We start from the raw sequence: 21,924 nt of genomic DNA on the forward strand, positions 1-21,924 counted from the left end.
GAGCGGCCGTGCCAGCAACTTGAAGGTTGCAGGTTCAATTCCCGCTTCCGCCATCCTAGTCACTGCCGTTGTGTCCTTGGGCAAGACACTTTACCCACCTGCTCTCAGTGCCACCCACACTGGTTTAAATGTAATTTAGATATTGGGTTTCACTATGTAAAGCGCTTTGAGTCACTAGAGAAAAGTGCTATATAAATATAATTCACTTCACATTCGTGGATGAGGATAGTGAGAGTGAAAGACTAGAAAAAAAAAAGACAGGGCAGTGGGAGCGATTCAGATGTTATTATACACATTTACTAGGATACTTCTGGAAAATCCCTTATCTGCTTATTGTGTTACTAGTGTTGTAGTGAGATTATACTGTCATACCTGAAAGTCGGAGAGGTGTGGTGACCACCAGTTTCTCTGAGGGAAGCCGCGGAGGAGGCAAGAGAGTCGCAGCTGCCTCTTTTTACACGAGGAACGACTCAAGCTCCGCTCATGTCTACGGTAAGAGCCGACTTATTACCACAGTTTTCTCACCGAAACCTGCTGGTTGACATGTGGTCGGTAACCATGTTCGCTTGACCGCTCTGTTCCATAGTAAAGCTTCACCTTCGGGAATGTAAACAAGGAAACCCCGGCTGTGTTTGTGTTGCTAAAGGCAGCTGCAATACACCGCTTCTCACCTACATATTTCTTCTTTGACATCTCCATTATTAATTGAACAAATTGCGAAAGATTCAGCAACACAGATGTCCAGAATATTGTGTAATTATGCGATTAAAGCAGACTACTTACAGCTGGGGTTGGGCTGGAAATAAATGTCCGCTACAATCCGATACCTCACGCGCACGCGTCATCATACCGACGTTTTCAACAGAATACGTCGCGCGAATTATAAAATTGCAATTTAGTAAACTAAAAAGACCGTATTGGCATGTGTTGCAATGTTAATATTTCATCATTGATATATAAACTATTAGACTGCGTGGCTGTGTTGGCCCTGCGATGAGGTGGCGACTTGTCCGGGGTGTACCCTGCCTTCTGCCCGATTGTAGCTGAGATAGGCGCCAGCGCCCCCCGCGACCCCACAAGGGAATAAGCGGTAGAAAATGGATGGATGGATGGAGACTGTGTGGTCGGTAGTAGTGGGTTTCAGTAGGCCTTTAAAACATGACATTAAAAATACATATTTATTGTGAGAAATCATTAAGATGATCAGTTTACACAAAGATAAATCTCATTAATTATTAATAATAACATAGAGTTAAAGGTAAATTGAGCAATTTGGCTCTTTCTGGCAATTTATTTAAGTGTGTATCAAACTGGTAGCCCTTCGCATTAATCAGTACCCAAGAAGTAGCTCTTTGTTTCAAAAAGGTTGGTGACCCCTGCCGTGGATGTTACTGTCATATATGCATGCACAGTAGATGGCAGTATTGTCCTGTTTAAGAGTGCCACAACATTGCTTTTTACGGTAGACGAAAACGTGACTGCTGTTGTTGTGTGTTATGCGCTGGGAGGACGTTAATGAAACTGCCTAACAATAAACCCACATAAGAAACCAAGAACTCGCCCTCGATCATTCTACAGTTATCACGTCATTGGGCAGGCTCTCTGTTTATATTGTGGGAAAGCGGAGGTGAAAACAGGCTGTCGACACGTCACTCAGGTCCGCATGGAGCTGGAAGGGGCGTGGCTTTCCAGCTTTGCCTGAATTTCGGGAGATTTTCGGGAGAAAATTTGTACCGGGAGTTTTTCGGGAGAGGCGCTGAATTTCGGGAGTCTCCCGAAAAATCCGGGAGGGTTGGCAAGTATGCCTCTGGCTAATATGTTATTAATTCTAATAGGGCAAGAAATAAGTTCGAATAATTATAGTATAGACCAGGGGTAGGGAACCTATGGCTCTCGAGCCAGATGTGGCTCTTTTGATGACTGCATCTGGCTCTCTGATAAATTTTAGCTGACGTTGCTTAAGTAATTAATAATTCCGCTGGTAATCACAGTGTTAAATATAAAGTTCAAAATATAAAACATTCTTATGCATTTGAATCGATCAATCCGTTTCTATCGCACCTGTTCAAGAAGTCGCATTAATGGTCAAAAGTATTTTTTTTTTTTGTTAGTTAGCTTCAGAATAACACAATTATTAAAAAGAATAAGAGACTTATTATACTCCAAAAATGTTGGTCTTACCTAAAAATGCATGCATTTAGTTGTTGTGATCAGGGAAAGTACAAATAAAAGAGGAGGCGTAAAATTCTCTTGTAAGAGCGTGAGACGAAACTGTACAAGGGTCTGCGGGTTTCTCCTCATTGAGCTAAATTGAATCATGTCTCTGTTTAATTCCTTGCTTCTCGTCTGTTTAATAGATGTCATCAGTGTTTGAACTTGACAGTTGTTTCCGGTGTTAAAAATATTAAATGGCTCTCACAGAAATCCATTTTAAAATATTTGGCTTTCATGGCTCTCTCAGCCAAAAAGGCTCCCCACCCCTGGTATAGATAGTGGTTAGTCGATTGCATATCCAGTAATGAAAAGACTGAAAACTTGCACACATACAGTCGTGGTTAGAAGTTTACACACACATGTAAAGAACATCATGTCATGGCTGTCATGAGTTTCCAATAATTTGTACAACTCTTATTTTTTTGTGACAGAGTGATTGGAGCGCATACTTGTTGGTCACAAAAAAAACATTCATGAAGTTGGGTTCTTTTATGAATTTATTATGGGTCTACTGAAAATGTGATCAAATCTGCTGGGTCAAAAGCATACATACAGCAATGTTAATATTTGGTTGCATGTCCCTTGGCAAGTTTCACTGCAATAAGGTGCTTTTGGTAGCTATCCACAAGCTTCTGGTTGAATTTTTGACCACTCCTCTTGACAAAATTGGTGCAGTTCAGCTAAATGTGTTGGTTTTCTGACATCTACTTGTTTCTTCTGCATAGTCCACACGTTTAAGTCAGAACTTTGGGAAGACCAATCTAAAACCTTCATTCTAGCCTGATTTAGCCATTCCTTTACCACTTTTGACGTGTGTTTGGGGACATTGTCCTGTTGGAACACCCAACTGTGCCCAAGACCCAACCTCCGGCTGATGATTTTAGGTTGTCCTGAGGAATTTGGAGGTAATTCTCATTTTTCATTGTCTCATTTACTCTCTGTAAACCACCAGTTCCATTGGCAGCAAAATAGGCCCAGAGCATAATACTACCACCACCATGCTTGACGGTAGGCATAGTGTTCCTGGGATTAAAGGTCTCACCTTTCCTCTTCCAAACATATTGCTGGGTATTGTAGCCAAATTGCTAAATTTTTGTATAATCTGACCACAGAACATTCTTCCAATATGTCTTATCTTTGTCCATGTGATCAGCAGCAAACTTTAGACGGGCCTTAAGGTGTCGATTCTGGAGCAAAGGCTTATTTATTGCAATTACTTAAGGCCTTACTTCTTGTTAGCTTTCAGTCCATGGCGATGTAAAACACGCTTGACTGTGGACACTGACACCTGTGTTCCAGCAGCTTCCAATTCATTGCAGACCTGCTGTTTGGTGGTTCCCGGTTGACTCTTGATCATCCTGACCAATTTTCTCTCAGCAGCAGGTGTTAGCTTGCATTTTCTTCCTTATCGTGGCAGTGACAAAACTGTGCCATGCACTTTACACTTACAAACAATTGACTGCGTAGTTGCTCTTGGGACCATAGGCTGCATGGAAATGGCTCCAAGTGACTTTCCTGACATGTTCAAGTCAATGATTCAAATTTTCAGATGTGTGCTGAGTTTTTTTTTTACTTTCTCATTGTCGCATTTGTAACCGAGTCTAATGACTGCATCATATGAGCCCTATTTAAATGGGCTCAGAGACGTCAACAGGTGTCGTCAATCATAATAACTCACATGAAGTTAAAAGGCCATGCCATGAAGCTAATTGGATTTGATTGTAACTTTTTTACATCACTAAAAGGGATCATGTATGTTGCTGTATGTATACTTTTGACCCAGCAGATTTGGTCACATTTTCAGTAGACCCATAATAAATTCATAAAATAACCAAACTTCATGAATGTTTATGGTGACCAACAAGTATGTGCTCCAATCACTATCACAAAAAAATAAGATTTGTAGGAATTATTGGAAACTCAAGACAGCCGTGGCATTTTGTTTGTGTAAACTTTTGACAACGACTGTTGAATACCTTCTGGTGTACCTTGTAAAATCAAAGGTAAAACCGAAATAGATACTTTTTTAAATGAGGATGCATAATATTAGTCACTTCTTCTTACACAGAATATACTTAAAAAGGAATTGCACTTTTGGGGGAATTTTGCAGATCATTGACAATCCTTATGTAAGACAAGCACACATAAAAAATGTTTAATATGCAATTTTTTGGGGGGCATTCTAACTCCTAAATAAATGCTCCGAGTCAAAGGAAGTCGGTCTATACTGCCTAGAAAGAACTTAAATAGACATCCAAACACTTCCATCAACGTTTTATGTACACACTGTAAGTATATGTGTAAAGTAGTAACAGGCATATTCATAATAACATGTAGTATTTATTTTTTTTGCTCATTTTAAGCGGCGCATAAGTTTAAAAACCGCATCACAACTTTGGCTTTTCCTTCAACAACATAACTGATTACTGCTCATTGCAAACTTTGAGACCCTAACAAACATAATAAAACATCTTACTGTTCTATGTCAACCTACACTGGGGTGCAAACTGTTAGGCTGTTAATATACCGTATTTCCTTGAATATGCGCCTGCCTTGAATTACTGCCGGGTAAAATTAGCTCCCCAAATTAATGAGCGCATGCCTACTTTAAACGCCGGGTCAAATTTGTGACATCAAAAGTGATGCTTCCCATGGCGTAATTTTCAAAATGGCAGAGGTGGTTTTTTTTTGCTGTTACTGTGTGTAAACCAGGGGCCTTGTTCCACAGCCATACAGATCACACTAATGGTTGTGTTATAAAACAACATTAACACTCTTAATAATATGCGCCACACTCTGTGAACCCACACCAAACACATTTCTGGAGAACATTGGCTCTTATAAACGCAACATTACCCAGAATGCAATGTATCCATGACTCTTGGCTATATTATACACGCACTAGCAACAACCCCCCCGTGCGTCAGTTGAGGTGGGCGGGTTTGGGGGCGCGTGTATAATATAGCCAAGAGTCACGGATGCACGGCGTTATGGGTAATCCCTATGCTGCGTTTATAATGTGCCACAGAGCCAATGCTCTCCAGAAATGTGCTTGGTGTGGGTTCACAGAGTGTGGCGCACACCAACAAGAGTGTTAAAGCTGCCTACATCACAACCATCAGTGTAAAAGTATGGCTGTTGACCAAGAATGCATTGCAATCTCGTATAAGGAGCAGCGAAATGCATGCGTCCTGCTGGTACGCAGACAGCATGATGTAAAAGTGGGCGCGATGACATGCTGTTGAACAGTGGTCCCCAACTACCGGGCCGCAGACGGGGAATAATTTTTTATTATTTTCTTTTTTATCTCACTCAATTTTTTACTGCATGCCATTGGTAAGCGCAGGGGTGAAAAGAGGGCTTTAAAATTATTAGCACCTGCTTACTTTTACCGCATGCTTTGAATAAGCGCAGGAGTGAGAAGAGGTTTTAAATGAATTAGCGCCCCGGCGGCAATTCAAGGAAATACGGTATTCCCGTTTAGATACACTGACTTATAATCCTTGCCAAGAAACAAGGGGGTGGAAAAAAAAAAATCTTATTTTTCGCCATCTACAGGTCTAAGTTGACTGTCAATGTGTACCAACTTCTCAGTTCATGATGACATCCTATTATTAATCAATCAATCAATGTTTATTTATATAGCCCTAAATCACAAATGTCTCAAAATGACTGTACAATCCACTACGACTACGACATCCTCGGAAGAACCAACATAAGGGCAAGGAGAACTCACACCCAGTGACAATGATGACAATGAGAACCTTGGAGAGGACCTCATATGTGGGCAACCCCCCCCCTCTAGGGGACCGAAAGCAATGAATGTCGAGCGGGTCTAACATGATACTGTGAAAGTTCAATCCATAGTGGCTCCAAAACAGCCGCGAGAGTTCAGTTCAAAGCGGATCCAAGACAGCAGCGAGAGTCCCGTCCACAGGAAACCATCCCAATCGGAGTCGGATCAGCATCGTAGATATGTCCCCAACCAATACACAGGCGAGCGGTCCATCCTGGGTCCCCACTCTGGACAGCCAGTACTTCATCCATGGTCATCAGACCGGACCCCCTCCACAAGGGAGGGGGGGACAGAGGAGAAAAAGAAAAGAAGCGGCAGATCAACTAGTCTAAAAAAGAGGTCAATTTAAAGGCTAGAGTATACAAATTAGTTTTAAGGTGAGACTTGAATGCTTCTACTGAGGTAGCATCTCGAACTGTTACCGGGAAGGCATTCCAGAGTACTGGAGCCCGAACGGAAAACGCTCTATAGCCCGCACACTTTTTTTGGGCTTTAGGAATCACTAATAAGCCGGAGTCCTTTGAACGCAGATTTCTTGCCGGGACATATGGTACAATGCAAATCGGCAAGATAGGATGGAGCTAGACCGTGTAGTATTTTACACGTAAGAAGTAAACATTCTAAGTGCACAGGAAGCCGGTGCAGGTGAGCCAGTATAGGCATAATATGATCAAACTTTCTTGTTCTTGTCAAAAGTCTAGCAGCTGCATTTTGTACCAACTGTAATCGTTTAATGCTAGACATGGGGAGACCTAAAAATGATACGTTACAGTAATCGAGACTAGTCGTAACAAACGCATGGATAATGATCTCAGCGTCGTTAGTGGCCAAAATAGAGCGAATTTTAGCGATATTACGGAGATGAAAGAAGGCCATTTTAGTAACGCTTTTAATGTGTGACTCAAAGGAGAGTTTGGTCAAAGATAATACCCAGATTTTTTACTGAGTCACCTTGTTTAATTATTTGGTTGTCAAATGTTACAGTTGTATTATTAAATAGAGGTCGGTGTCTAGCAGGACCGATAATCAGCATTTCCTTTTTTTTGGGCGTAAATTGCAAAAAATTAGCGGACATCCATTGTTTAAATTATCAAGGTGAGAGACATGATTTATAATTTAGAATTAACTCTCACAAGCTCTAAGGCGAGAAAGCAGCTTCCCAGCTCATGATGTTGACATGGCAGCATAAGGAAGTTACTGCTAAATGTAGGTCCTTAACGTTAGCGTTTCTAATAACAAAATAACTAATACTTGGTTAATATTCAGGTCACAAAATGTAAATGGAGTATCGTGGCGCTTTTTGGATGGGTATTTAATTAGGTTTTACGTGCATCATGGCTCCAATTGGCTCTATTGTAAGCGGACTTTTATTTTACGAATCGAAATGCAATAAAAAAAAAAAACATATGTTCTTTGTATTTGCACTTGAGTTTCTTTTCTGCACATTTAATTATTCGCCACTCTTTAACAGTTTCTGCACAGGTTGTGAAATACGCCCTTAAGGGTCAGGAGATAAACTTGGTGCCCTCTATATTTGGACAACCCGATGACATTCTCTGGAAACACAATGGCAAGAAGGTGGTATTTTTCGATGGCATGGAGGAGTTTGTGTTCCCTCCGTACGAGAACAGACTCACCCTGGACTGGGCCTCTGCAGAACTTACCATCCAAGAGACCTTGTATGAAGACAGTGGGAACTATGAACTGGAAGTGAAAGTATACAAGGAGGTGCATCGCTCACAGTATACATGGGAACTTATAGGTAACGTTACTTTTCTCTCTTAAGCCCCTTCTACACTAAACATCATCCAGGGTAAATCCCACCTAACGTTATCCTTGTTCACACACACACTGGTCGTTTGAGAACCCCTCCCCTTCTACTTAGTACGCATGTGCGGAAAATTAGCACCTCATAGTCACCTCCAGTGTTGCTTTGTGTGCAAAATTTAAAATTATCCAGTGTTGTGGTATTTCAATTAACTGGAATCCAGTGTGCTGTAGGGACCTATCGTAGTGAATCACACCCGAGCCATCATAAATTAATGAAATCTTTAACGGACATGTGTAAGTAAACATTGTGGTAAAGAACATTTTACAACATTTATCTAGGGTTTTAGATATCTGGTCAGGACAGTCCTCACTCTTTTACCTTCACCTTTATTGTCTATTCCTTTTTGGTGATTTTATATACTCTGCACTTAGACGTTGAGTCCACGACATACATGGCGCACAATAACTGCTTTGCCAGTCCAAAAGCATTCGGAGTTTTCCGTAGTTTTCCCTCGACAGCCAGGTAATACAAAGCACACGCTACCTTTTTTTTTTAATCACAACCACGTTGTCTCTCCTCCGACAAATAGACAAAAGTTTTTCGGTAAGTAGAATCACAGCTGACCTGGACATTAGAAAGTTCTCTTGCCGTCTGAGAAGTGTTGTATCCCAAATAGCTGCAATTACTTTCTCTTAAGGCAGGGGTGTCCAAAGTGTGGCCCGGGGGCCATTTGCAGCCCGCAGCTAATGTTTTACTGGCCCACAACACATCATTCTAAAAATACTAAAACTTTTTTTTTTAAACATTAAAAAGTGGAATAAAAGAGCAATCAGGTGAAATGCTACAAGAAAAAGTTGCATTGTTGACTCTAATACTCTAATAACCCGATTTTTTTTTTCATAATTTCTCAAAAAATAATAATGAATCAAAATCAATGTTGCTATAAATTATTGATTGATTTAAGAAAAAAAAGGACATGAATACAACAAACATAAAACCTTGAAAAATATGAAAATTATTTAAAAAAATACATATTATATACTAATACTAATTATACTATTGATTGTTATAATACATATATTAAAATATTTACAGTCTATATATATTGTATGTATAGTATATATATATATATATATATATATATATATATATATATATATGTTTTGATTGGATTATCCAGAGAATAGTGCTCGATACCGTGGTAGAGCGCAATATGTAGGTGTGGGAAAAATCACAAGACTACTTCATCTCTACAGAACTGTTTCATGAGGGGTTCCCTTCTCCTGATGATTGAGGGAACCCCTCATAAACAATTCTGTAGAGATGAAGTAGTCTTGTGATTTTTCACACGCATACATACATACATTATATATATATATATATATATATATATATATATATATATATATATATATATATATATATATATATATATATATCTGAGGGTGCTATAGAGATTTAAGTGTTGAATGAAAAAAATTAAAATTAAAAAGTATGACCATGGGTGGGGCACTTTTGGATCCCCAAGAATTTTAGTGGTATTTAATAACAAATGTCTTTGATTAAAAAAAATAATAATAATATCAATACATTTAAATCAATTTTGCAATGAATTATTGACCAATTTAGGGATCCAATTACTTCACATCAAATATTGCACTTTGAAAACCTTTTTGGGAAAAAATATTGTATATTTTGTATTTTTGACCCAAAAATAGGGTTTCGACAAATTGCTCGTAAAATGTGATAAAAAATAATGAAGTAGAATTAGAGATTCAAGGGTTTTATCAAAACAATTAAATAACTTATTTTGGCCCTTTTTTAAGAGTGAAACCCTTCTGGGTCCCTAGGATTTAACTTGAGGGAGCCCCAAAAATAAAAAAGTATTTGTATTGGTTTTGAAAATGAAAAAATATCAAAATGGCCCCCGGCGTGCTTTGATTTTTCAGTGTGCGGCCCTCAGTAGAAAAAGTTTGGACACCCCTGCCTTAAGGTATTCATGTGTGATTTCCACCAGCGGAAGGAGAAACACGGGCATGTCTGGATGACTCGCCGCTATATTTCCAGTGGTTAGCTCAGAGTTACAAAACCACTTTATAATCAAACTGGCTGTGGCGCGTTCTTACTGATGTCACTTCCTGTGTGGGGCGTGGTCTTTCTGGCGTCACTTTCTCTCCGAACTCTGTTTGTAAACGATCAATGAGTCCATACAAAGCTAAGAGCCGGAGATTCCAGAAATAGACGGCGCAATTACCCGTGTAAAAAAATTGTCCGAGGAGGGGGACCTTAAACGATAGTTTAGTGGCTGAAACAGGGCTTAGACTAAATAATTATTTGTTTAGGGGTTTTCCGGCTTAGTGTAGACATAGCCTTAATGTGTGTAATTGCTACATCGGCGAAAACAAGCTAGATTTTGTCATTTCCTATACACATTATAGTGGGAACTTTGACACATATTTAAATTTGTTCAAAAACACTATAAAATGTGACTCCTAATAGATCATCCTTGAAAGAAATTCAAATATTCAAATACCCACCTTACTAACGTTGCTTCCTCCACATTCAGGTTTGTGATAAACAGGGCATACATCCATCCATTTTTCTACCGCTTATTCCCTTTTGGGGTCACGGGGGGCGCTGGCGCCTATCTCAGCTACAATCGGGCGGAAAGCGGGGTACACCCTGGACAAGTCGCCACCTCATCGCAGGGCCAGGGCATACATATGTATCATTATGTCGTGATAATGAATGTCGATGTCCCGCAATTTTAAAGCAACAAGCGAACAAATGCACTAAGTCAGGGTTATCAAACTCAAATACAGAGTGGGCCACAATTTAAAACGGAACAAAGCCGCGGGCCAAAGTTAAACAAATTAACCTTTAATAGGGGCGCAAATGAGTTTTGCATTGAATATTGAGCAAGCAAGGCTTATATAACTTTATAGTGACATGCAAAATCCAGTTTCAAATAATAATGATAAAAAAATAGTGGCATATCAAATACAATTTTAATAAAAATGGAATGCCTCTTTTCTATTTGCAGCGTTCTGAGGTAAACATCTATTTTATTTCCATTGGCTAATAATAAATTTGAAAATAAAATAATAATAATGAATGAATCAAACACTGAAGCCTTGAAGTAGCAAGAGAATGTGCATGGATAAAAAGTTCATTACTGCTCAGTTTGCTACACTAATTTGCTATAACACATAACTTAATAGTGCAAAATCAACTTTCCAAAAACAAACAAAAAATCATCATTGGTATATTAAATACAATTTGTTCTCCTGAAATGTGTTTGTCATTCTTGTTTGGTGTGGGTGCACAGTGTGGCGCATATTTGTAACAGTGTTAAAGTTGTTTTTATACGGCCACCCTCAGTGTGACCTGTATGGCTGTTGACCAAGTAGGCTTTGCATTCACTTGTGTGTGTGTAAAAGCTGCAAATATTGATGTGACTGGGTTCGGCACGCTGTTTGTACGGAGGAAAAGCAGACGTGATGACAGGTTGTAGGAAACGCTAAAGGGAGTTCCTTAAAGACACGCCCCCAATATTGTTGTCCGGGTGGAATTTGGTAGAAATTCGAGAGAATGGTTGATTTTCGGGAGGGGCACTGAACTTTGGGAGTCTCCCGGGAAAATTGGGAGGGTTGGCAAGTATGAGTATTAGCGGTGAATGCGGTGTTACAGCGGCACCGTCGCTGTATGATATCGGCGGGCCAGCTCTAATGTTAAATTGATATTGCCTCAAGGGCCAAATAAAATCACACGGCGGGCCAGAGTTTGACACCCATGCACTAAGCATTCTAGCTAGTGGCTAATGTTCCTCCACAGTTCAAAGCCACTTCTAAATCAGCAACCCTTTCCTCCATGGCGGCAAAGAAATTACTTTTCATTAGTTTCAGTATAATCTCTGGTGGATGAGGACTAGTTAAACATGTTACGATACACATAAACTGCAGGATAATATAGGAGAAGGAGCAGAGGTCTTGAATGTAAACAAAAGTGAACGGACCAGGCACAATATTATTTAGCCAATACGATATTTTTTCTATTATCAAAAAATCTCATGTTTTTGTTGTTTACAAATTTTAAAAAATATGTCCCTGGGCACTGCAATGAGGTGGCGACTTGTCCAGGGTGTACACCGCCTCCCGCCCGATTGTAGCTGAGATAGGCACCAGCGCCCCCCGCGACCCCAAAGGGAATAAGCGGTAGAAAATGGATGGAAGTCCCTGGACACACACCAAATGACTTAAATCAGAGCCAATAGTAGGCAATGATGTAAATATTGCTAATATTACTCCCCCATCTTGTGTTTTTGTATTATAATTCTGATTGAAAATGGAATCACTCAATGAGCTTGAAAATTGGAACTATCAATATCAGCATTGGTATCGACTAGGGCTGTGAATCTTTGGGTGTCCCAGGATTCGATTCAATATCGATTTTTGGGGTCACGATTTGATAATATATTGATTTTTTCGATTCGATTCGATTCAAAAACGATATTTTTCCGATTCAAAACGATTCTGTATTCATTCAATACATAGGATTTCAGCAGGATCTACCCCAGTCTACTGACATGCTAGCAGAGTAGTAGATTTAAAAAAAAAAAAAGCTTTTATAATTGTAAAGGACAATGTTTTATCAACTGATTGCAATAATGTAAATTTGTTTTAACCAAAAATATGACTTATTCTATCTTTGTGAAAACATTGGACACAGTGTGTTGTCAAGCTTATGTTGTCAAGCCACTGTGACACTATTGTTCTTTTTTATTATTTTTATAAATGTCTAATGAAAATGTCAGTGAGGGATTTTTCATCACTGCTATGCTGAAATTATAATTAATATTGATACTGTTGTTGATGATATTAATTTTTGTTTCATTACTTTTGGTTTGTTCTGTGTCGTGTTTGTGTCTCCTCTCAATTGCTCTGTTTTTTGCACTTCAGAGTGTTGCTGGGTCAGGTTTGGTTTTGGAATTGGATTGCATTGTTATGGTATTGCTGTGTAGTGGTTTGTTGGATTGATTTAAAAAAAATAAAAATACAATAAGAAATAAAAAAAATCGATTTTTGAAAATGAGAATCGATTCTGAATTGCACAACGTAAACGAACCCCTAGTATCGACCAATACGGCCCGAAATGTGTAGTGTCAAACCAATCTAATGTAAAGTATCCCCAAAAAAAGAAGAATAGGGGTTTATTATATTTTCACATAAGTGTAGATAGAACCATGTTACAATAGAAAGTAACCAGATATTGACAGTAAATTAACAATAATTTTGAGAATATAATACGACTGGAAATGACACAATATGTTGCTGCATAAATCAGAGCCAAATTGGGAGCTTTTGTAACCCGTTTTGAAAGAGATATAACATTTATATATCAAATAATATATTGTGATGTATATTGTTACTAGTGGAAGTTGCAAAAAATATTGCGATATACAAACGTTTGTACATTTTCGGCCATATACCCCTTCCCGATGCATTATGCATTCATTATACATACTTTTTACACTAGATAATGGGTGTCAAACTCTGGCCCGTGGGCCAAATTTGGCCCGCCGTGTAATTTCATTTGGCACTTGAGGTAATATCAAATTAAGATTAGAGCTGGTGCCGCTGTAACAACGCATTTGCCAACCCTCCCGAATTTCACTGTCCCTCCCGTAAATCTCAACAATTCTTCGGAATTTCTCCCGATTTCCACTCGGACAACAATATTGGGGGCGTGCCTCGAAGGCACTGCCTTTAGCGTTCTCTACAACCTGTTGTCACGTCCGCTTTTCCGCCATAGAAACAACGTGCCGGCCCAGTCACATAATATCTGCGGCTTTAACACACACGAATGAATGCAAGGCATACTTAGTCAACAGCCATACAGGTCACACTGAGGGTGGCCGTATAAACGACTTTAACACTGTTACAAATATGCGTCACACTGTGAAGCCACACCAAACAAGAATGACAAACACATTTCGGGAAAACATCCGCACCGTAACACACGTAATACCCAGAACCCCCTTGCAGCTCTAACTCTTCCGGACGCTACAATATGCACCCCTGCTACCACCAAACCCGGCCCGCCCCCCAATTTTTATTTACATTTTATTAGATATGCCAATGATATTTTTAAATTATTATTGATAGGTTGATTGGCAACACTAAATTGGCCCTAGTGTGTGAATGTGAGTCTGTGTTGTCCTTTGATGAGGTCGTGACTTGTCCATGGTGTACTCTGCCTTCTGCCTGAATGCAGCTGAGATACGCTCCAGCGACCCCAGAAGGGACAAGCGGTAGAAAATGGATGGATGGATGGATGGATAATTTGAAACTCGACTTTGCATGTCACTATAAAGTTATATAAGCCTTACTTGTTCAATATTCAATGCAAAACTTGTTTGGATCCCTATTAAAAAGGTTCCGTTTTAAATGTTGGCCCACTCTGTATCTGCACTAGATTAACGGTAACTGCTTAGACATGCAGGAGGGGTAGGATTAAACACAGTGGTACCTCAACCTACGACAACATTGCGTTCCACGACCACGCTTATAACTCAGAATTCTCGTTTCTTAAAGCATCCCCGCCCATTGGAATGAATGGAAATTGATTTTGTCCTGTGATTTGCCCTTCCAAAACAGCACTGTCATCATTCCTTTAAAGAAAAAACAAACCCTTTTAGATTGCTTAAAAAACAATACAATAGTAATACAAACAACTACAGTACAGTAGTTTTATAAATATAACAGAGTAGGTGCAAAATTCCAACGGCCATGGCTTGCATGAATGATTCATTTCCATTTTGTAATACAGTAATCATTATGTAAAACGTTAACATATTCCAGCAAACTGAAGAGGACTTTGAAAACCTGTTTTGCCTCAACACTAGATCCAACATGAACTAAGTTATCAAAGAGGGAAGGCTGGTCAATCAGGCTGAGAGTAATGGTGTTAAAGAAGTGTATATTGCTCATTATGCCATCTCCTACAATCAGTGTTGTAGTAGGGAATATTGACGCTTTTCAGGGCATTTGCTGGGATTAGGGTTGCACGGTATACTGGTATTAATATAGTACCACGATACTAAGGAATCATATATGGTACTATACCACCTCTAAAAAGTACCGGTCCCCCAGACCCCGTCGTCATCTCATGCCATTGCTGGTTTACGAGCAGACGAGCATATTCGGCAGCGCACCATCAGGGAGTACTTGCGAGCAGACAGTGTTCAGACAGAAAAAGGGAGAACGGACACATTTTGGCTTAAAAACTAAAAATATAGGTGAAGTTGTAACACTGGAACGCCCTCAGGAAGAGGTGCTTTAAGACATGGCTGGCTAGTTAGCGGCGAAAGTCCATCCGCAGTCTGCAGTGTTGTAGCTAAATCACTAATCCTCGCCTCCATGGTAACAAATAAAGTACGTTTCTTACAAGAAACATGCTTCACTACACACTGTCGCTCACCGCCATCAAAATGTAAACAAACGCCATTGGTGGATCTACACCTAACATCCACTGTAATGATACCAAGTACAAAGGCGTATCTACTCGATACTATGCTTACATTGATATGTTTTGACATCACAACATATTCTTTCGTTGTTTGTATATTATGTTTATAAACTCAAGAATATGACCAATCTATGATCCCGCAACTACTTGGTATCGGATCGATACCCAAATTCGTGGTATCATCCAAAACTAATGTAAAGAATAAGTGATTATTACATTTTAACAGAAGTGTAAATAAAACGTGTTAAAAGAGAAAACAACCAGATATTAACAGTAAATGAACGGGACGGCGTGGCGCAGTGGGAGAGTGGCCGTGCGCAACCCGAGGGTCCCTGGTTCAATTCCCACCTAGTACCAACCTCGTCACGTCCGTTGTGTCCTGAGCAAGACACTTCACCCTTGCTCCTGATGGGTGCTGGTTAGCGCCTTGCATGGCAGCTCCCTCCATCAGTGTGTGAATGTGTGTGTGAATGGGTAAATGTGGAAGTAGTGTCAAAGCGCTTTGAGTACCTTGAAGGTAGAAAAGCGCTATACAAGTACAACCCATTTATCATTTAAGTAGATTAATAATACATTTTTTACCAGTTGTCTTTAATAATTTTGACGAAATAGAAAGGATAATGACACAATATGTTACTGCATGTGTCAGCAGACTAAATTAGGACTAAATTGCTTACTAATAAAAGACAAGTTTTCTAGGATGTTCACTATATTTAGGAAAAACTTGCAATAAGAAGCATATGTCTAACGTACCTTTGATTTTTTTGTCAAAATAAAGCCAATAATGCATTTTTTTTGTACCGAAAAATATCGAAATATAGTTTGGTATCGGTACCAAAAAATTGGCATCGGGACAACTCGTCGTAGCAGCAAAGCAACAGACTCCCCTGCAGGAGCATACTTCAGCAGCAGGACGAGGATGTCAGCAGGAAGGCTGCTCAAGGTTTGGTTTCCATCCATCCATCCATCTTCTTCCACTTATCCAAGGTCGGGTCGCGGGGGCAGCAGCCTAAGCAGGGAAGCCCAGACTTCCCTCTCCCCAGCCACTTGGTCTAGCACTTCCCGGGGATCCCGAGGCGTTCCCTGGCCAGCTGGGAGACATAGTCTTCCCAACGTGTCCTGGGTCTTCCCTGCGGCCTCCTACCGGGTGGACGTGCCCTAAACACCTCCCTAGGGTTAGGCGTTCTGGTGGTATCCTGACCAGATGCCCGAACCACCTCATCTGGCTCCTCTCGATGTGGAGGAGCAGCGGCTTTACTTTGAGTTCCTCCCGGATGGCAGAGCTTCTCACCCTATCTCTAAGGGAGAGCCCCGCCACCCGGCGGAGGAAACTCATTTCGGCCGCTTGTACCCGTGATCTTATCCTTTCGGTCATGACCCAAAGCTCATGACCATAGGTGAGGATGGGAACGTAGATCGACCGGTAAATTGAGAGCTTTGCCTTCTGGCTCAGCTCCTTCTTCACCACAACGGATCGGTACAACGTCCGCATTACTGAAGACACCGCACCGATCCGCCTGTCGATCTCACAATCTACTCTTCCCCCACTCGTGAACAAGACTCCTAGGTACTTGAACTCCTCCCCTTGGGGCAGGGTCTCCTCCCCAACCTGTAGATGGCACTCCACCCTTTACCGTGTTTGGTTTCCAATGAATGGAAAACAAAATGACTTCAATCTCACGCGAAAAGCTAATGCTAGCAAGATGGACCGAATACTTTGGGGTCGAAACTAATGGCGTTCACTCTGGCATTTGCTACGCCAAGTAGCAGGTAGGAGGCTTGCATCTTAAATTAATCTCGCACTTTAAAGCATCCCAAAAAGCCGCAAGACACCTCGTACATCCATCCATCCATCCATTTTCTACCGCTTATTCCCTTTGGGGTCACAGGGGGACGCTGGTGCCTATCTCAGCTACAATCGGGCGGAAGGGCCAACACAGATAGACAGACAACATGCACTATCACATTCACACACATCCATCCAGTTTCTACCGCTTGTCCCGTTTGGGGTCGCGGTATCTCAAAATACTCGTAAGTTGTGTAGTGAATTATATGTATATAGCGCTTTTGTGGGGCGGTTTAGCTCGGTTGGTAGAGTGGCCGTGCCAGCAACTTGAGGGTTGCAGGTTCGATTCCCGCTTCTGCCATCCTAGTCACTGCCGTCGTGTCCTTGGGCAAGACACTTTACCCACCTGCTCCCAGTGCCACCCACACTGGTTTGAATGTAACTTAGGTATTGGGTTTCACTATGTAAAGCGCTTTGAGTCAGTAGAGAAAAAGCGCTATATAAATTTAATTCACTTCACTTTTCTCTAGTGACTCAAAGCGCTTTACATAGTGAAACCCAATATCTAAGTTACATTTAAACCAGTGTGGGTGGGCACTGGGAGCAGGTGGGTAAAGTGTCTTGCCCAAAGGACACAACGGCAGTGACTAGGATGGCGGAAGTGGGAATCGAACCTGCAACTCCCAAGTTGCTGGCACGGCCACTCTACCAACCGAGCTATACCGTCCCAAGTTCTGAAGTAATCTGAAGTTAAGATAGTAGTACATTTAAGTACCACATACTTCAATGTAACGCTGTTACCTGTTCTGGAACACTACCAGCACTACAGACTTCCATCCATCCATTTTTTACCGCTTATTCCCTTTTTGGGGTGGCGGGGGGCACTGGCGCCTATCTCAGCTACAATCGGGCGGAAGGCGGGGTACACCCTGGACAAGTCGCCACCTTATCGCAGGGCCAACACAGATAGACAGACAACATTCACACTCACATTCACACACTAGGGCCAATTTAGTGTTGCCAATCAACCTATCCCCAGGTGCATGTCTTTGGAAGTGGGAGGAAGCCGGAGTACCGCACTACAGACTTGTTTGGTGTTTTATTCTAGAACTGCTCTTCGTCCATTTTTACCATCAATAATAACAGTATTTTGTTTTCCATGTGTTTGTTTACAGACAAAGTAGCTACACCTGTCATATCCTGTGAGATGAGCGACGCAAAGCAGGCGACGCTTGTGTGCTCAACAGAGTCCAAACATCCTCATTTATTAGAGTTTAAGTGGAGCTCAAATGGAATCAAGCAGACTGGACCGAATGTAACAATTACTCTCGAGGATGAAGATGATGATCAAGTCTATCGTTGTGATGTCAGCAACCCACTAAGCAACGAAACGGCTTCATTTACCGCTAAGGACTGCTTTCTGGGTAATTATTATCATTACGTCAGTTGTCAAAATGCAATGTACTACTTTGCTGCAACTAAGGTTGTACGGTATAGTACCGCGGTACTAATGAATCATATTCGGTACTATACCTCTAAAACAGGGGTGGGCATTACGTCGATCGCGATCGACTGGTCGATCTCGGAGGGTGTGTCAGTCGATCTCAAGCCAGGCATTAAAAAATAGACATAAAAATGAGCAATCATCAATCATACCAAAACTTCCCTTTCGTCAGTTGTTTGACATTCTCGGCACCCGAGGATCTTGTGAGATGACGCTGGCTGCTGCGAGCTCATATTTAAGAAAAAAATCACTAACAGGGCGGACGCAGAGAAACACATTTTATTTCTAGGGACTCCGTACCTACTGTCAAAACTTCAAAGACCGACTGCACAGTTCCTGTCTTCACCATAAAAGACCTGTTTCATCCTGCCTGTGCTAACAAAATAAGAGTCTCAGAAAGCTAGCGTGCACAAGCTAGCAAGCTACGGAGTTTGACGCCAATGTATTTCTCCCCCGCCCTCAGCGACCGCTTTCTCACTTGCTTGCCCACCCGCACACTCACTGACGTCACTCACCTGCTGCCAGACATTAAAGGGCCACACACATATGCTACTCTCATAACAAAGTGTTTAAAAACGAGTATGCAAGTTGGACAAATGAGATGCCAAATCCAACCACTTTCATGTGGTATTGGACAGAAAGGAGGACTTTTTTTTTTCCTCCATTTGAAAATGCGGACGTTATCAGCACCACTGTCTAATTCCAATCAATGCAAGTCATCGGAATCAAATACACCACCTTATATTCTTGTCTTCATGAAAGAAAGGAATCTATGTGTGTTAAACATGCTTGTATTATCATTAAACACCATTAACTTGTTAACAAAAATGTCTCTTTCATAAATAAATAAATATAAATTATAAATAGGAATGAGGTAGATCTCCTCGACTTGGTCAATTGAAAAGTAGCTCGCCTGCAGAAAAAGTGTGAGCGCCCCTGCTCTAAAACCCTCCCGTCGTAATCACGTCGTGTCGCGTCGTTGTTTTTACAATCCCGGAGTACTTACAAACAGACACATTGTGTAGACAGAAAAGTGAAGTTATAACACTGAAAAGTCCTCAGGAAGAGGTGTTTTAAAACATGGCTAGCCTTAATCCTGGTCTCAATGACGACAAATAAAGTACGTTTCTTACAAGTATCATTTCTGCAGGACAAGGAATAGCTAAACATGTTCACTACACAACGTAGACCAGGGGTCACCAACGTGGACCAGATGAGTAGCCAGCTGGCCTGTTCTAAAAATAGCTCAAATAGCAGCACTTACCAGTGAGCTGCCTCTATTTTTATTTTATTTTATTTATTTACTACCAAGCTGGTCTCGCTTTGCTCGACATTTTTAATCGACATCCATTGCTTTCCTCCTCTCCAAGGTTCCCATAGTCATCATTGTCACCGACGTCCCACTGGGTGTGAGTTTTCCTTGCCCTTATGTGGGCCTACCGAGGATGTCGTAGTGGTTTGTGTTGTGGTTTGTGCAGCCCTTTGAGACACTAGTGATTTAGGGCTATATAAGTACACATTGATTGATTGATTGATAATTCTAAGAGAGACAAAACTCAAATAGAATTTGAAAATCCAAGAAAATATTTTAAAGACTTTGTCTTCACTTGTTTGAATACATTAATTTATTGTTTTACTTTGCTTCTTATAACTTTCAGAAAGAAAATTTTACAGAAAAATTAAAACCTTAAACATGATTTTAGGATTTTTAAACACGTACACCTTTTTACCTTTTAAATTTCTTCCTCTTCTTTCCTGACAATTTAAATCATTGTTCAAGTAAATTAATTTTTTTTATTGTAAAGAATAGTAAATACATTTTAATTTAATTCTTCATTTTAACTTATGTTTTTTCGATGAAGAATATTTGTGAAATATTTCTTCAAACTTATGATTAAAATTCAAAAAAATTATTCTGGCAAATCGAGAAAATCTGTGGAATCAAATTTAAATTTTATTTCAAAGAGGATTTTAACCTATTTAAAACATGTCATCAAAATAAAAAAATGTATCTCAATCAGGAAAAATTACTAATGATGTTCCATAAATTATTTTTAAAATTTTTTCAAAAAAATTCGAATTAGTTAGTTTTTTTCTTCATTGTTTTCGGCTGAATTTCAAAAAGAGTCGAAATAGAAGATAAAGATAAAAGTTTCAAAATTAAATTTTCATTTTTTTCGTATTTTCTCCTCTTTTAAACCGTTCAATTAAGTGTTTCTTTCATCATTTATTCTCTACAAAAAACCTTCCGTAAAAGGAAAAAAATGTACGACGGAATGACAGACAGAAATAACAATTTTATACATACATACATATATACATACATATATATATATATATATATATATATATATATATATTAAAAGGTAAATTGAGCAAATTGGCTATTTCTGGCAATTTATTTAAGTGTGTATCAAACTGGTAGCCCTTCGCATTAATCAGTACCCAAGAAGTAGCTCTTGGTTTCAAAAAGGTTGGTGACCCCTGTCGTAGACAAACGCCATTGGTGGATCTACACCTGACATTCATTGTAAAGATACCAAGTACAGGAGCGTATCTACTTTATACTATTTGGGTTACATCTATATTTTTTAAGCATCACAAAATATTTTTTTGTTTAAAAAAAAAAAAAAATATATATATATATATATATATATATGGTTTATAAACACAGTACGTCCCCGTACACGTGAGGACTTTGAATATGACCAATGTTTGATCCTCTAACTAAATGGGTTGTACTTGTATAGCGCTTTTCTACCTTTTTTTGAGGAATTCAAAGCGCTTTGACACTATTTCCACACTCACCCATTCACACACACATTCACACACTGATGGCGGGAGCTGCCATGCAAAGGTGCAAATCAGCACCCATCAGGAGCAAGGGTGAAGTGTTTTGCTCAAGGACACAACGGACGTGACTAGGAATGGTAGAAGGTGGGGATTGAACCAGGAACCCTCAGGTTGCTGGCACAGCCACTCTCCCAACTTTGTCACGCCGTCCCCTTGGTATCGGATAGACACCTACATTTGTGGTATCATCCAAAACTAATGCAAAGTATCCAAACAACCGAAGAATAAGTGATTATTATATTTTAACGGAAGTGTAGATTTAACATGTTAAGAGAAATTAAGCAGATCAATTAGGGCTGGGCGATATATCGATATATGCGATATATCGCGGGTTTGTCTCTGTGCGATACAGAAAATGACTATCGTGATATTCGAGTATACATTCTCACACAGTTGCTTTTAGCTGCGGGCATTACACTACAGGCTCTTCTCACTCCTTCTTGGTTCTCCTTCTGACAGACAGCAAGCGCACA

The 21,924-nt window shown here is 40.1% G+C and overlaps 1 protein-coding gene across 2 annotated transcripts in view; it reads left to right on the forward strand.

Annotated features, from left to right (window-relative positions):
* Positions 1–21,924, forward strand: part of LOC133537935 (uncharacterized) — a 28,398-nt gene that overhangs the window by 902 nt on the left and 5,572 nt on the right. Inside the window, exons 2-3 of one of the 2 annotated variants that reach the window (XM_061879114.1) lie at positions 7,482–7,772; positions 18,270–18,518. In XM_061879114.1, the coding sequence (XP_061735098.1) occupies positions 7,482–7,772; positions 18,270–18,518 (540 nt within the window). The remainder of the gene's footprint in view (positions 1–7,481; positions 7,773–18,269; positions 18,519–21,924) is intronic. The other variant, XM_061879115.1, reaches the window with a different exon arrangement.

The sequence above is a fragment of the Nerophis ophidion genome, linkage group LG19 (assembly GCF_033978795.1).
Source record: "Nerophis ophidion isolate RoL-2023_Sa linkage group LG19, RoL_Noph_v1.0, whole genome shotgun sequence".
In the NCBI taxonomy this organism is placed as follows: Eukaryota; Metazoa; Chordata; class Actinopteri; order Syngnathiformes; family Syngnathidae; genus Nerophis; species Nerophis ophidion.